The sequence below is a fragment of the Tamandua tetradactyla genome, chromosome 4, assembly GCF_023851605.1.
Source record: "Tamandua tetradactyla isolate mTamTet1 chromosome 4, mTamTet1.pri, whole genome shotgun sequence".
NCBI classification, from domain to species: domain Eukaryota; kingdom Metazoa; phylum Chordata; class Mammalia; order Pilosa; family Myrmecophagidae; genus Tamandua; species Tamandua tetradactyla.
Genome location: NC_135330.1, coordinates 27,353,880 through 27,366,977, shown reverse-complemented (window position 1 = coordinate 27,366,977; position 13,098 = coordinate 27,353,880). Strand labels below are relative to the sequence as shown.

General features: G+C 37.5%; 1 protein-coding gene across 5 annotated transcripts in view; it reads left to right on the top strand.

Moving 5' to 3' along the window:
• Positions 1–13,098, top strand: part of SLC9C2 (solute carrier family 9 member C2 (putative)) — a 101,847-nt gene that overhangs the window by 83,530 nt on the left and 5,219 nt on the right. For all 5 annotated transcript variants that reach the window (XM_077156998.1, XM_077156997.1, XM_077156996.1 and 2 more), the window contains exons 22-25: positions 3,684–3,782; positions 7,620–7,787; positions 9,389–9,520; positions 12,097–12,282. In XM_077156998.1, the coding sequence (XP_077013113.1) occupies positions 3,684–3,782; positions 7,620–7,787; positions 9,389–9,520; positions 12,097–12,282 (585 nt within the window). The remainder of the gene's footprint in view (positions 1–3,683; positions 3,783–7,619; positions 7,788–9,388; positions 9,521–12,096; positions 12,283–13,098) is intronic.

Sequence of the window (13,098 nt, the reverse complement as noted above, 5' to 3'; positions counted from 1 at the left end):
AAAAGCTTACCCTTACAGACAGTTCTTACTCTTTTCCTTGGTGGTTGTTGATAGCTATTTCAATCAGATTTCACCTGGGTAAAAATTATGATGACTGGGGAACACATGGACATATTCTCATTAAGGCGAGCCCATGGACTGCATGGATAACTAAAATCCATATGTGTTCCAGCCCAGCACAACCCCAAGATCAAAGATCATGCCAGACATATTAACCAGGAGTTTTAATTAGGAGCTTATGGACAGAAGAATAATTCTTCCCAATGATGGCTGGTTGGGAAATGGAACTCTGTCCTCCATTCACAACCAAGAGAGCAAGAGGAGGAGTCCTAGGATGGGGTGGGGGTGGGGCAGTTTATAAGGCTCAGATTCCCATGAGACTTGATTAGGGGAAAGGAATTTTACTTTGTTTGACTTTTAATGTCTATCCTGGTCATGTAGGTGGCTGTGTGACTTGCTTTTTAAATGGAGGAAGGGGTGGGGCAATATGGTAAACCAAAACAATCACTCTTCATTGTAGACTATAATTTCAATCTTGGTTTCCATCACAGATGCAAGTATCGACAATCATTGAGTTAATTTTCACTGCTCTTCCCTTCTTTCTTCTCCCACCTGGTGCAGTTAATTAAAAGAGGTTGAAAAAAAAGGTAGTAGTCTGCAAAGATTAGTAAGAAGACAATGGTAGATGAACAAGGCCAGAATAATAATATATAAGTGGCTAATTGGCCTTAAGTGAGCTTTTTATTAAAAAAATGATTCTGTAAAATGATTCAGAAGTACTGTAACTGAGAATTTAGGATTTAGGGGATAATTATGATTACTGAATCATTATATAGATATTCCTTTTTTAAAAAAATTTATTTTTTATTTATGATACATAACCACATACAAAGAAATAAAAAAATATATTCCTTTTTTACTTTGTGGTATATATAGAAAACAGAATACCCAAAATATCTGAACTATAATCCAGATCTCTTGATTTCTGATAATGATTATATGGCCTTTATCTTGTGATGTTGTGATTGTAGAAACCTTGTGACTGAACTTCAGTTGTACCTATTTTATCATTTTTCGACTTTGGAGTCTTGTGACCACTAAAGATAGCCCCTAATGTTTATTAATGAAGGGTCTTGCATTAGCCCAGAACTAACCCACTCCAAAAGTTGATAATCAAAGCTGGATCTAACAAAAATGGGCCTGCCTGACATGCATAGCAGCTTAGACTTTAACTTATAAATGGCCTACGCCTCATTATAGTATTAAAAACCACACCTATCATCATATTAAGGCTGCCATTTTCTTACATATATTCTGTGACTAGGCATGTAATCAGTCTGTACTTGCTCAATAATTAGATTATCTAGAATTATATCATCTGGAACATTGTGCACATTGTCCTAAAACCTGCCCTCTTTTTTTTTCTGCTTTCTTTCTTTTTTTTTTAACATTTTTAATTTCGAAATATAATGTATATACAAAAAAGTAATAAATTTCAAAATGCATTTTAATAAGTAGTCATACGACAAATTTCAAAGTATGGTATGGGTTCCAGTTCCACAATTGCAGGTATTTCCTTTTAGCTGCTCTAAGACATTTTAGATATCAACATAAAGATTCAGTAATCACATTCATTTCTTAAATCCTATCTTCTCTGTTACAACTCCTCCTTCTTTGATCCTTCTCCCAGGGATTTGGGGGCAGTGAACATTCTAACTTCATGTTGGAGAGGGGTATTGACATTATGGGGGACGGGGTGTGCAAGTGGTTGATGCTTTTGGAGAGACTGGTAACTCTGGGTTTCAGGTCTTATCTGGCCTAGGAACCAGCTGGAGGTTTTAGGTTTCTGAAAAATAAACTTGGTGAGTGAAACTTTTATACAGTCTCAGATAGAGCTCTGGGTATTCTTTAGGGTTTATAGGAATACTGTTGGTTGGGGCTTGGCAAACCATGGCAATTTGCAATATCTGGCTGAAGCTTGCATAAGAATAACCTCTAGAATAGCCTTTTGACTCTATTTGAAATCTCTTAGCCACTGATACCTTATTTTGTTACATTTCTTTCCCCCCTTTTGGTCAGGTAGGCATTGCCAATTCCATGGTGCTCAGGCCAGGCTCATCCCTGGGAGTCATGTTCCATGATACCAGGAAGACATATACTGGATGTCATGTCCACATAGGGGGAAAGGTAGTGATTTTACTTGTATAGTTGGACTAGAGAGAGAGAGAGGCCACAGCTGAGCAACAAAAGAGGTCCTCTGGAAGTAACTATTAGGCATAATTATAGGTAGGCTTAGCTTCCCTGTTACAGAAATAAGTTTTATAAGAGCAAGCCTCAAGATCAGGACCTGTCCTCTTTTAATACTATAAAACTATCAGAGTTATTGCAGTTCAGGGAGACAGATTTTGGGACCAATAGGTCATCTGATCACCTACTTCATGCCAAGCAATAAACTCTTTCTCTTCTTGAACTCCCGTGTGTCAGGAATTGATCATTTGAGTGCATTGGGCAGAGCATCTTTGTCATTGTCTGTATCAGCACCTGAAGTGACAAGTGAAAGCCTTTATTCATATCCCCACCCCATTCTTAGAAATACCCATTATGGATGATTTGGGAAAATGTTTCTGTGCATAGTTCTAAAAGGCAAATCTGTCACTATCTCCTGTTAAAAAACCCTTCAGTGGCTTCTGAAAGATTTGGAAAAAAGTCCAAACTCTTTAATATGCTGAGAAGATCCTTCAAGATCTGACCCTGGCCCACTTTTCCAACTACCTGTCCAGGGAAGCAGTGTGACCTTCATGGGCTTCTAGGCACTTTTGTCTTTGTGAGCCCCTTCCTTCATAAAAAAAGTGTTTAAAACATATTTTTTACTGTGTTGGAATAAGGATGAATATATTAGTATTATATAGTAAAACATTTTCTTTAACCTAAAAGTTCATTTTTAAAATTCTGATTTTAAAAGAAATTAAAACATTATTTTGGGTCCCTAAAAGTATTGTGGACCCTAGGACTGTGCCTGCTGTGCCTAATGGATAACTTGGTCCTGGTCTCCAACCCTCCCTGCCTGAGCCAAGTTGAATCTTTTGTGTTATCACATTGCAGATGTTGTTTGCTTTAGGGTCTTTGCATATGCTGATCCCTCTGCCTTAATGGGCTTCTACACCTCTTATCTAAGCTATCTGTTACTCTTCCTCCAGGTCTCAGTTTACCTGTCCCTTCCTCTATATAGTCTTCCCTGGTTACCCAAGACAGAGTGCTGTGGCCTCTCTGCATTTTCCCATGGTACTCTGTCCCTGTCTTCTTTGTAAGAATTACCACAGTTTATTGTAATTATCCACCCAACCTAACAAAAAGTTCTTCTGGGGCAGGGAATTTCTTTAGTTTACCATTATAACCCAAGCCTCAAATAGGGGCTAAAGGAGTTTTATTCATTCATTCACTCATTCATTTCATAAACATTTTACTGGGTTTTTATATCAGTTGGGTACTACTAATCACAAAGTCTACATTTGGTTTGCTTATCCTTTTCTTCCTAAAAGTAGATGTGATATGTCAGCAGATTTTTAAAAAAACGAAAGATAATATAGTTTTAATGCTATTTGAAAACCGTTTTTTTGCATTTAAACCTTATTTCCATTGGCGTTTTTATGTTTACTCTCTTTTTACTTTTTCTTTTTTTTCAGGAAAAAGCCAAACTTGCATATTTTGACTATGGAGACATCATATGTAAAGAAGGTGAAATGCCACAAGGAATCTACCTAATTATTTCAGGAATGGCAATTGTAAGGGACCATTTTTAAAAAAAAACTGGATATGTATTTTAAAATATGTAATATAATGTAGCACAAGGATAAATTTAGGAATTAAGAAAGTTTCTAGTTTTTTAAAAGTCTCTTTCACACATAGAACCATTTCTGCTTGGAATAAATATTACAGCTGAGAGATAATAATACCCAACATGTGAGAGGTGCTTCACATTTTACAAAAGATTTTCATAATCATTATTTAGTCCTCCCAGGAATTATTTTTCATGCTGTGCAGATAAGGAGTTCAATATATGGAGTGGTTAAGTTATTCTCCTAAAGGAATGGAAGGTTCTAGAATGAGGGAGTAGGCCATAAAGTGAGATTTTCACACAAGTCAAGTAAGAAGGGGATTGAAAATAAAGTTTTTAATCTGATCAGTGGGAGACTTTTGGTGAAGAAAGAGGGATGGAGAGATAGTAGAAGAGACAGAAACAAGAAAAAGATATTTCAGGAGAATGTTGGGGATAAGTATCCTTTAGCATCTGAACTTTGGAAGCTGAATACATAGGTGAGCCCTACCTTATGACCCAAATGATTCCTAGGATTCAGATGATCGTCACAAGTCACAAACCCTTATTATGGGGCAAATAATATATTTGGCTTTCTGTTTTTAGAATGGGTATTTCAGATCTTAAAAAAATATCAAATTGATGGTAGAGATTATTATAATAAAATATAATACTGTCACACATATAGCACTCACTAAATATCTGGCAGTATCCTAAGTATTATTATTTTTCAGGTAATCACTCACCCATTCAACATGTATTCATTTCTATCATGCAGCAGGCGCTGTTCATTCTAGTTATAGAATTGACAAAAGAGAAGCAAATCCCTGCTGCTAGGCAAGACCCCTTCCCCCATAATGTGACTAGCCCTTAATTCCCGCACAGCAGTTCCATAATTGACCCTAAACTCACCCTCAGGTACCTGCATTCCTGCAGTAACCCTCTGACCCAATACCTACCTCTGGCAGCTGCATTCCTATGATATCTGCCCTCTGGCAGTTACAGCCCTGCATGACTGCAGTGGCATTTAACTTTTAAACCCCGCCAATGAAGAGTTGCCAACTTCCCAACTTCCCACGCCCCACCAAAACCTCTGGTTGCTTATCTCCCAGCCCAGTCCCTCAGATATAAAAGATCCTCCTTTGTTTTCCTTAGCGGGACCATACTGGTGCCTGAATAAACTCCTTTGCCTATGTCTCCGAGTCTGTCTTTGAACCTAATACCTGTCTTGCTGGAACTTACACTCTACTGAGAAGGAAGAAGAGACAATGAACAAGATAAATAAGTTAAATATATAGACTGTTAGAAGTGGTGGAGAGGTGAGGGGGTTATATGTAATTTTTGGAAGGTGGTCAGGAAAGGCAATATGTAATGACTAATTATAATAACTCTTTTTTATTAATTAAAAAAATTAACTAACATAACATTTAGAAATCATTCCATTCTACATATGCAATCAGTAATTCTTAATATCATCACATAGATATATGATCATCATTTCTTAGTACATGTGCATCGATTTAGGAAAAGAACTAGCAAAACAACAGAAAAAGATATAGAATGATAATATAGAGAAAAAAATAAAAATGATAATAAAAATAAAAAATAGAAAAAATATATAAAAAAGAAAAAAAAAGGAAAAAGAAAAAAACAAAAAGCACAAACAAACAAAAAAAACTATAGCTCAGATGCAGCTTCATTCAGTGTTTTAACATAATTACATTAGAATTAGGTAGTATTGTGCTGTCCATTTTTGAGTTTTTGTATCTAGTCCTGTTGCACAGTCTGTATCCCTTCAGCTCCGATTACCCATCATCTTACCCTGTTTCTAACTCCTGATGGTCTCTGTTACCAATGACATATTCCAAGTTTATTCTCAAATGTCGGTTCACATCAGTGGGACCATACAGTATTTGTCTTTTAGTTTTTGGCTAGACTCACTCAGCATAATGTTCTCTAGGTCCATCCATGTTATTACATGCTTCATAAGTTTATCCTGTCTTAAAGCTGCATAATATTCCATCATTTGTATATACCACAGTTTGTTCAGCCACTCGTCTGTTGATGGACATTTTGGCTGTTTTGTAAAATAACTCTTATTTTTACATGTGAAAATTGATATACAGAGAAATTAATTCACTGCCTAAAGTCACATAAGTAGGAGGCCAAGGAGAGCGTTGAATCTATATAGTCTGCCTTCAGTATTCTTGCACTTAGTCATTATCCTATTCTGTTTCTCTCCTTTGGAATTTTAACAAAAATATATCACTACCAGTATTTATTAAATAAGTCAAATCATACATTTAAAATATAAGGAGAAGCATACATTCTCCCGTGTGGAATTTTTCTGCTATGGCCGGACTAGCCATGCTTTCTTAAAATCCAAGTCCAATGACATTTGGGCTGATGATGGTATAGTAGTGTTCTATTGCTGCATTAACAAATCACCACAAATTTAGCAGCTTTTATATATTAGATCAGAAGAAGGGTGGGCTCAGGTGATTTCTCTGCTTGAATCTCACAAGGCTGAATTCAAGGGGTCCATAGGGCATTGCTCCCTTCTGGAAGCTCTCAGGGAGAACCCTCTTTTCGAGCTCATTCAGGCCATTGGCAGAATGCAGGTTCTCGTAGCTATAAAACAGAAGTGCCTGTTTTCTTGGTGACTGGGGCAACCCTTAAGCCCTGATGAGTCCTCCCTCCAGTCCTTGCACGTGGGTCCTTACATTTTAGGACCAGCAAAGGTATACTGAATCCATTTCACACTGTTACCTCTCTGGCTGACTCTAATTTTCCTCCTCTACTTTAACAGCTATGACCCTATCTGGATAATCCAGGATAATCTCTTTATTTTAAAGTCAGTTGATTAGCAACTTTAGTTTTGTCTGCAAAGTCCCTTCAGGGCATTACCTAGATTACTGTCATCTTCTTTCCTTGATAAATCTCTTTCTAGTAAACAGAGGCTTTCCTCATCACTCAGAGGTTGTTTTAACTGCATTCATAATTGCGGCCACTTAAAGTTTTTTCAAAGTCCTTTGGAAGCACTAATGCCTCTAAAAAGTCTGAATGGTAATTGTCAGGAGAGGGGTAATTTTCACAGCAACTTCCTCAGTGATTCTTTGCTCCTTATTACCTGTGTCCAGAACAAAAGCTTTCCTCTTTGATGTTTATAGGTAAATCTTTCTGGAAAATTCTGTAATCCTTCTAGTTGATTCCTGTAGCTTCCTCCTGAAGTCTGATACCTCTCCTCCTCTCTCACCCTGGCCTACCAGTTCTCTTCCTGAAGCTTCTCAACCATTGCATATTCATTTGAAAAACTCCTGTTAATGTCTTATGGTAATTATTCTTAAACATTTAAAAGTATCAAGGCTTTCACTGAAATCCTGGCTTGTTTCAGAGGCATATTAATTCATGATATCTGATTTATGAAAATATATTATCGACAAATTTTTCCCCTGAGGCATTATTCGTTAGATAAGAATATCTAATGGCCTCCGAGTTGGTTTCTGGCATTAGTTGCAGACTGAAATTACTAGTTTTGGTGGGGAGTTTTATATAAGAAGTCAAGTAAGTACAGAGTTGTAAATAGGGGGGGTCATCTCTTAATTAAAAATAAATCCTTATTCTGAGGAGTTGAAATGTGAAGAAGACCGTGATTTTTGTGAAGATTAATTCTTCCTGCTTGACAGGACTCATACTCTTTTCCTTCTAGTGTAATACTTGCAAGAAGCAGTAGAAGTGCCTATGATTTGATCCAAGCGTTTTTTAATTTTTTATATCTCTGTACTTTTTTTTTTTACCTTTGCAGTTGCATAGTTCACCTCCTACCTTTGGAATAGACAGTTCCATCATGCCTAAGAGAGAGTCCCAAAGCATGTTTACAGAGTACTGCACTTGTGGGGACATAATCGGAGAGTTGAGCTGTCTGCTTAAGCGTGAAATTGAATATACTGCCATCTGTGAAACTATTTTACAGGTAAGAGACTGGTTCTATTTATATTGTGGATTATTAGTTAATTCTTCCTCAAGTAAATAAGGAATGCCAGCATCTCTTCTTTTGGGTGCTGTATTCTTATTTAGTCATCTAACCAGCTACCAGGGGATAGTGTAGACCAGTTGAAAGAATGCAGATTTTGTTTCAAAGGCCATGCTTTCCTGAGCTCTACCACATCTTGGTCATAGGGCTCTTGGACAAGTTAGTTACACTCTCTGAGTTTTAGTTCCATTAGTTATTACATAGAGGTACTGTCTACCCTTTGATGTTATTAGCATTAAGACAAAAGAGTCTCTGTAAAGTTCCTGGCGCATGTACCTGCTCAATGAATGGTACCAGTGCAGTGGTTTTTATTTTTAAGAGTACTTGTATATTTTTAAATTCTCTGTCTTCCATTTTTCACCTGCTAAGAAGTTATCTATTCAACAAATAAGTGGTTTGACATTCTGCTAGGTATGGGGGGTTCAAATAGAAATGGGCCAAGGTTCCTGCTTATAGAGAATTCTGTCATTTGGGAATGGGAAGTGCAGCACAGCAGGGTCCAGAATCTTATGGGTATATGGAATGGAAGAAAATGTTGCTTCATCAGTTTCATACCATTTAATTTTTGGAAGAGGATAGAAGGCATGCATTTAGTCACAAGGCTGAGATGAATTCACTGAAGTTCATTTACCTTGAATTCTGAAAGAGCAATCTTCTTTATTCAGGAAACAATTTGCCTCTGTGACAAATGCTGAGGATGAGACCACATTACTGACTATGGTGATGAAAATTGATGTTTATATATCTTAGTTCCTGAATCTTGGGCTTATGTACCATATTATCCTTTATTATAGCTATTGATGCATATGTACTTTTCCTAGCCTTATTATTGTTAAGCCTATAGCTTTAATTGTACTGTAAAATTTGAAGTTTTATATGTAGATGACAGCCTCTCCACAATAGATCCACCTTTAGGTGGCAGACCATCATAATTATAGTAAAGTTGATAGTTTTTCTGAGAGGTTAAATAAAACTTAAATCTTTAGGCATCTTGTTTTCTGATGGTCTTTTCCTTTAGTTCCAAATCAAGTTTACTGCTGTCCTGGTACCTTATTATTTTAGCAAAACTGCTGGAATATAATACACCAGAAATGGATTGACTTTCACAAAGGGGATTTATTTAGTTACAAATTTTCACTTCCTTGGAGGAAAGGCAGCTGGCTTTCATCTGGGTTCTCTGTCACATGGGAAGACACTTGGCGACATCTGCTGGCCTTCTCTCCTGGCTTCTGGGTTCAAACTACTTTCCTCAGGGCATTTCCTTCTACATTTCCAAGTATCTGGTTCTATGTTGGCTTTAAGCACAGAGCTGACCTGTGCTGAGCTGCTTCTCTCTCTTCTGACCTCTCTCTTTTAAGCCTGCAGCTAATTAAATTAAACGCCACTCATTGCTAAGGCACTCCCCTTAGCCTACCGCAGATGTAGTCAGCTATAGATGACTTTCACATGCTGATGATTTAAGTCCACAGCAATAGAACAACTGGGCACCATCAACTGGCTAAGTTGACACCCGAACCCAACTACTATTCTTGTCTTTTTAGGCCTGCTTTATCTCCCTGGAGGATTTGTATGAAGGCTTTGATGTCTTCTGGCCATCCCTGGAATATAAAATATGGCTGAAGCTAGCTCTCAGTACTGCCTATCAGTATTTTGAATCAAGTCTCGTTGATGAGGTAAACTGCATGATTAAAATATGAATGAACTTATGTTTACTGTATTTTTTACAAACTCTAGTTCATGTTTTTGAGACAACAATGGAAAGGAAAGTTGCATCTGATCTTCCATAAAAAAAAAAAACTAGAAAATTAACCACTCTTTTATCCTTCCTAACTTCCTGCAGCTGGCCAATTCTCTTGTCATGGCTGATTTTCCCCAGTCATCCCTTAACAACAACAAAAAAGTGGATTCAGAGAATATTAAATAGCTAGACCCCTGAGAGTCAGGAACAGCGTTGAGATGAATGTGTTAATGAATATGTAGTCTAGTGTTTATCATAATCTACATTTCCTACATTATAATAAATCTCTAGCCTTTTCAAAATCGTTATTGATGTGACTGAACCTTTTCTAATTTCCTTTCCAAAGTGTATTAGTGTAATCTGTCCCTTAACTGGCACAATTAAAAATTCCATGTTTGTATCCTAATTTAATAATTATTTGAGCCCTTGCCATGAGTCAGAAACTGGAGAAGTGAGAGACCTGCAAGTATACAATATTCATTGAGCTGAGATACTGGATATAAATCTTGGGTTTAAAAATTAGTGTGTTATTCTAAGCCAGGCAAGTTTCTTTTACTACATGGCCATAATAACTTTCAGAAAAATTTTAGTGGAAGGCTAAGAGGATTTAGGTTCTTTTCTTTTCCTTTTGCCTTGTCTCTTCATGAGGAGTAGGACACATTTGGAGTCTAGTGTGAAACTCCAGAGGAGAGAGTTAGGACCAATAGGTTGACTCAATTTTTTTAATGCCATTTAATTGAAATATATTCATACCCCATATAATCCATCCAAAGTATGCAATCTATGGCTCACAGTATCATCACATAATTATGTACATTTATTTTTATCTATTATTTATATATTTTTGTACATCTTAAATAATGCAGAGTAAAATTTTAAAAATAGCATTGCAAGCAAGGGGATATTGGTAGTCTTTTAAAAAAAATGTTTTTATTGAGATATCTTCCTATACATACAGTCCATCCAAAGTATACAATCAGTGGTTCACAATGTCATCACATAGTTGTGTACTTATCATCATGATCATTTTTAGAATATTTGTATCACTCCAGTTGACTCAATATTAAGGTGAATGTCCTTAGATTGTTTTTAAATCCATAAACAAAATATATTCATTACATAAATTAGAAAATACAGATACAAAAAGTATAATAACTTTTGTATTAGGATTATCCAGAGAAACAGATATCCCAACCAAAGGGATATATGTAGATTTATTATAAGTATTTGGCTCATGTGACCATGGGAGCTGGGCAAATTGAACTCCCTAGCGGAGGCTGCAAGCTGGAAACTTGGAGAAATGTGATGCTGAAGGCTTACTCCAATTCCCCAGGGGATTCTGGCTGGTTAGGAATTACATCAAGAGCCAATGCTAAAGTTGAGGCAGAAAATCTTCTGACGTCTGACTTTTAAGCCAGCCCACTGGATTCGATGAGAAGGCTCCCTGCATTGTTGAGGGCAGTCTCTTTTGTTGATTATAGATGCAATCAACTGATAATAGATGCAAATTCCACCTAGGAAATATCCTTGCAGTAACAAGCAGGCCAGTGCTTAACCAAACAAGGTTATAGATGCCATAACCTAGCCAAATTGGCACATGAAATTAACCAGCACAACCTTCAATGTCCAGTTTTATTCCCCAGAGAACCTCTTCTTAACACTTTGGTTAACTTCCTTCAGCCCTTTTCTATTAAAGAACAACAGTAAGGCTTCCAAGGTTCAATGATGACTTTGAGAATCCCTAGACAATGAAAAGATTATGCTATCTCTCCCATCCTAAACCATGGCACAGGAAAACATATGTATCCTAAAAAATAAAATAGCTTACTCTTTAAATTTTCTGGTTGCAAAATTCTAGGTAAGTTTGCTAATTTTCTCATTTGTTTGATATCCCAGCTGTGCTGGTGCCTTCAGCAAGTAAGTGTTTGCCTGTGGAGGACCAAGGCCCTAGGGTTGGGTCATGCTGGAGGTGTTCAGACTGAGCTGGATGTTCCCCAGTCAGGGCACTGTCCAAAAAATTTCTACCACTGGACTGACTTCTATAATCCCTTCCAGTTCTAAAATTGTGTGATTCTGAGCTTGAAGTGACTCAGTCTCAATACCGTGCTGGGTTTTGTTTTGACTTCTTACTGTTTGTTCACTGATCAATTGTGATCTACTTCACTGCTTGGTAAAACTCATTATTATGATTCTTCATATGATGATTCTATCAATATAAACTCTTTAAGACCTTGGTTCCTATGCAAATAAAGCCAAAAGACAGAGCCCACTGCCCACAGAGCTCATAAGAGCTGGACAAGCATGTTCCAGGTCACTAAACAATACCAAATTAAAAACTTTGCATTCAGAATCTTTTCAGAGGCCATTCTGAACCCTAACCAGATTCTATCTGTTGATCCCAGGGTCCAAATGCCTTCTGACACCCTCAACTCAGATTCCTGAATTTTCTTTTTTCTTGATACCGTGCATCTGTTTGTATGATATATAGAAAAATATGTAATTTTATTGTAGGACTTAAAGTTTCAGAAGTGTGTGACACTCAATCATGCCTATGTGGAGACCTTATCAAGCTATAATGAAATGATTATTGATAATATGAATATGAAATTCGTTATTATTGTGTATGGCAGTGTAATTGATACAAAGACAAGGAAACCATATCTTGCACCTTACATTATACCTAAAACCTGTGAGCAGGTAAGGAAGGTCATCCAGAGGGAGTTATTTGCTTTTTAGAGTACCCCATAAGTGACTTTAAAACTCAACTGATCACCTTAAAAAGAAATATATGGGGGCCGTCATAGAGGCTGGCACCACATGGGATGTGCATGAGGGACATTGTTAGCACAAAATGTGCCAAAAACCTGCACAGAATCATCCACCCCAACCATGACTGAAATAATCTGTGATGCCACAAGGATGTCAGCCCTGGTATTCCAGATGCCTATTTGAGCTATGCCTCCTTCGCGTGTCCCACGATTCGTACCTGATCTGTTCCTTGACACCTCAAGTTGAACCCAGCAGGATGGTGGTGGTGGTGGGGGGGGGTAAGGAAATTTAACCTGTAAAGAACCAGTAGTTCTCATCCACCCATGACAAAGCAGTAAAATGTACCCAAGCCTTCTGTGTACTATAATACAGGCTGTGCCCTACACAAGGGTAGAAAGGAGGGACAAGTTGTGATTGGAATGGGCTTGCTTTCTGTTGCTGTGCTGTTTGCCCTGGCGTGGGGCTTGGGCTTTCACAGAGGAAGGATGGAGTGTTTTTTCCTAGTTCATGTCAAGGCATCAATAGCATTTGCTAGCTTGCCGGGGAAGTATCTGCACTGGTTAACAAGGGAGCTGAGGCCATGGTCACTTTGTTGCCACATTAGGGGCTGTGAGTACAAATTAATAGTGGGTATAATATCTTTTCCTTCACCTCTGAAAGGAAGGGGGAAAGTGTGAAAAGCTAGGGCATAATAGGCGATAGGAAGAGTTGAAGCAAAGTTCCTCCTGGGGACAAGCTGCGTGC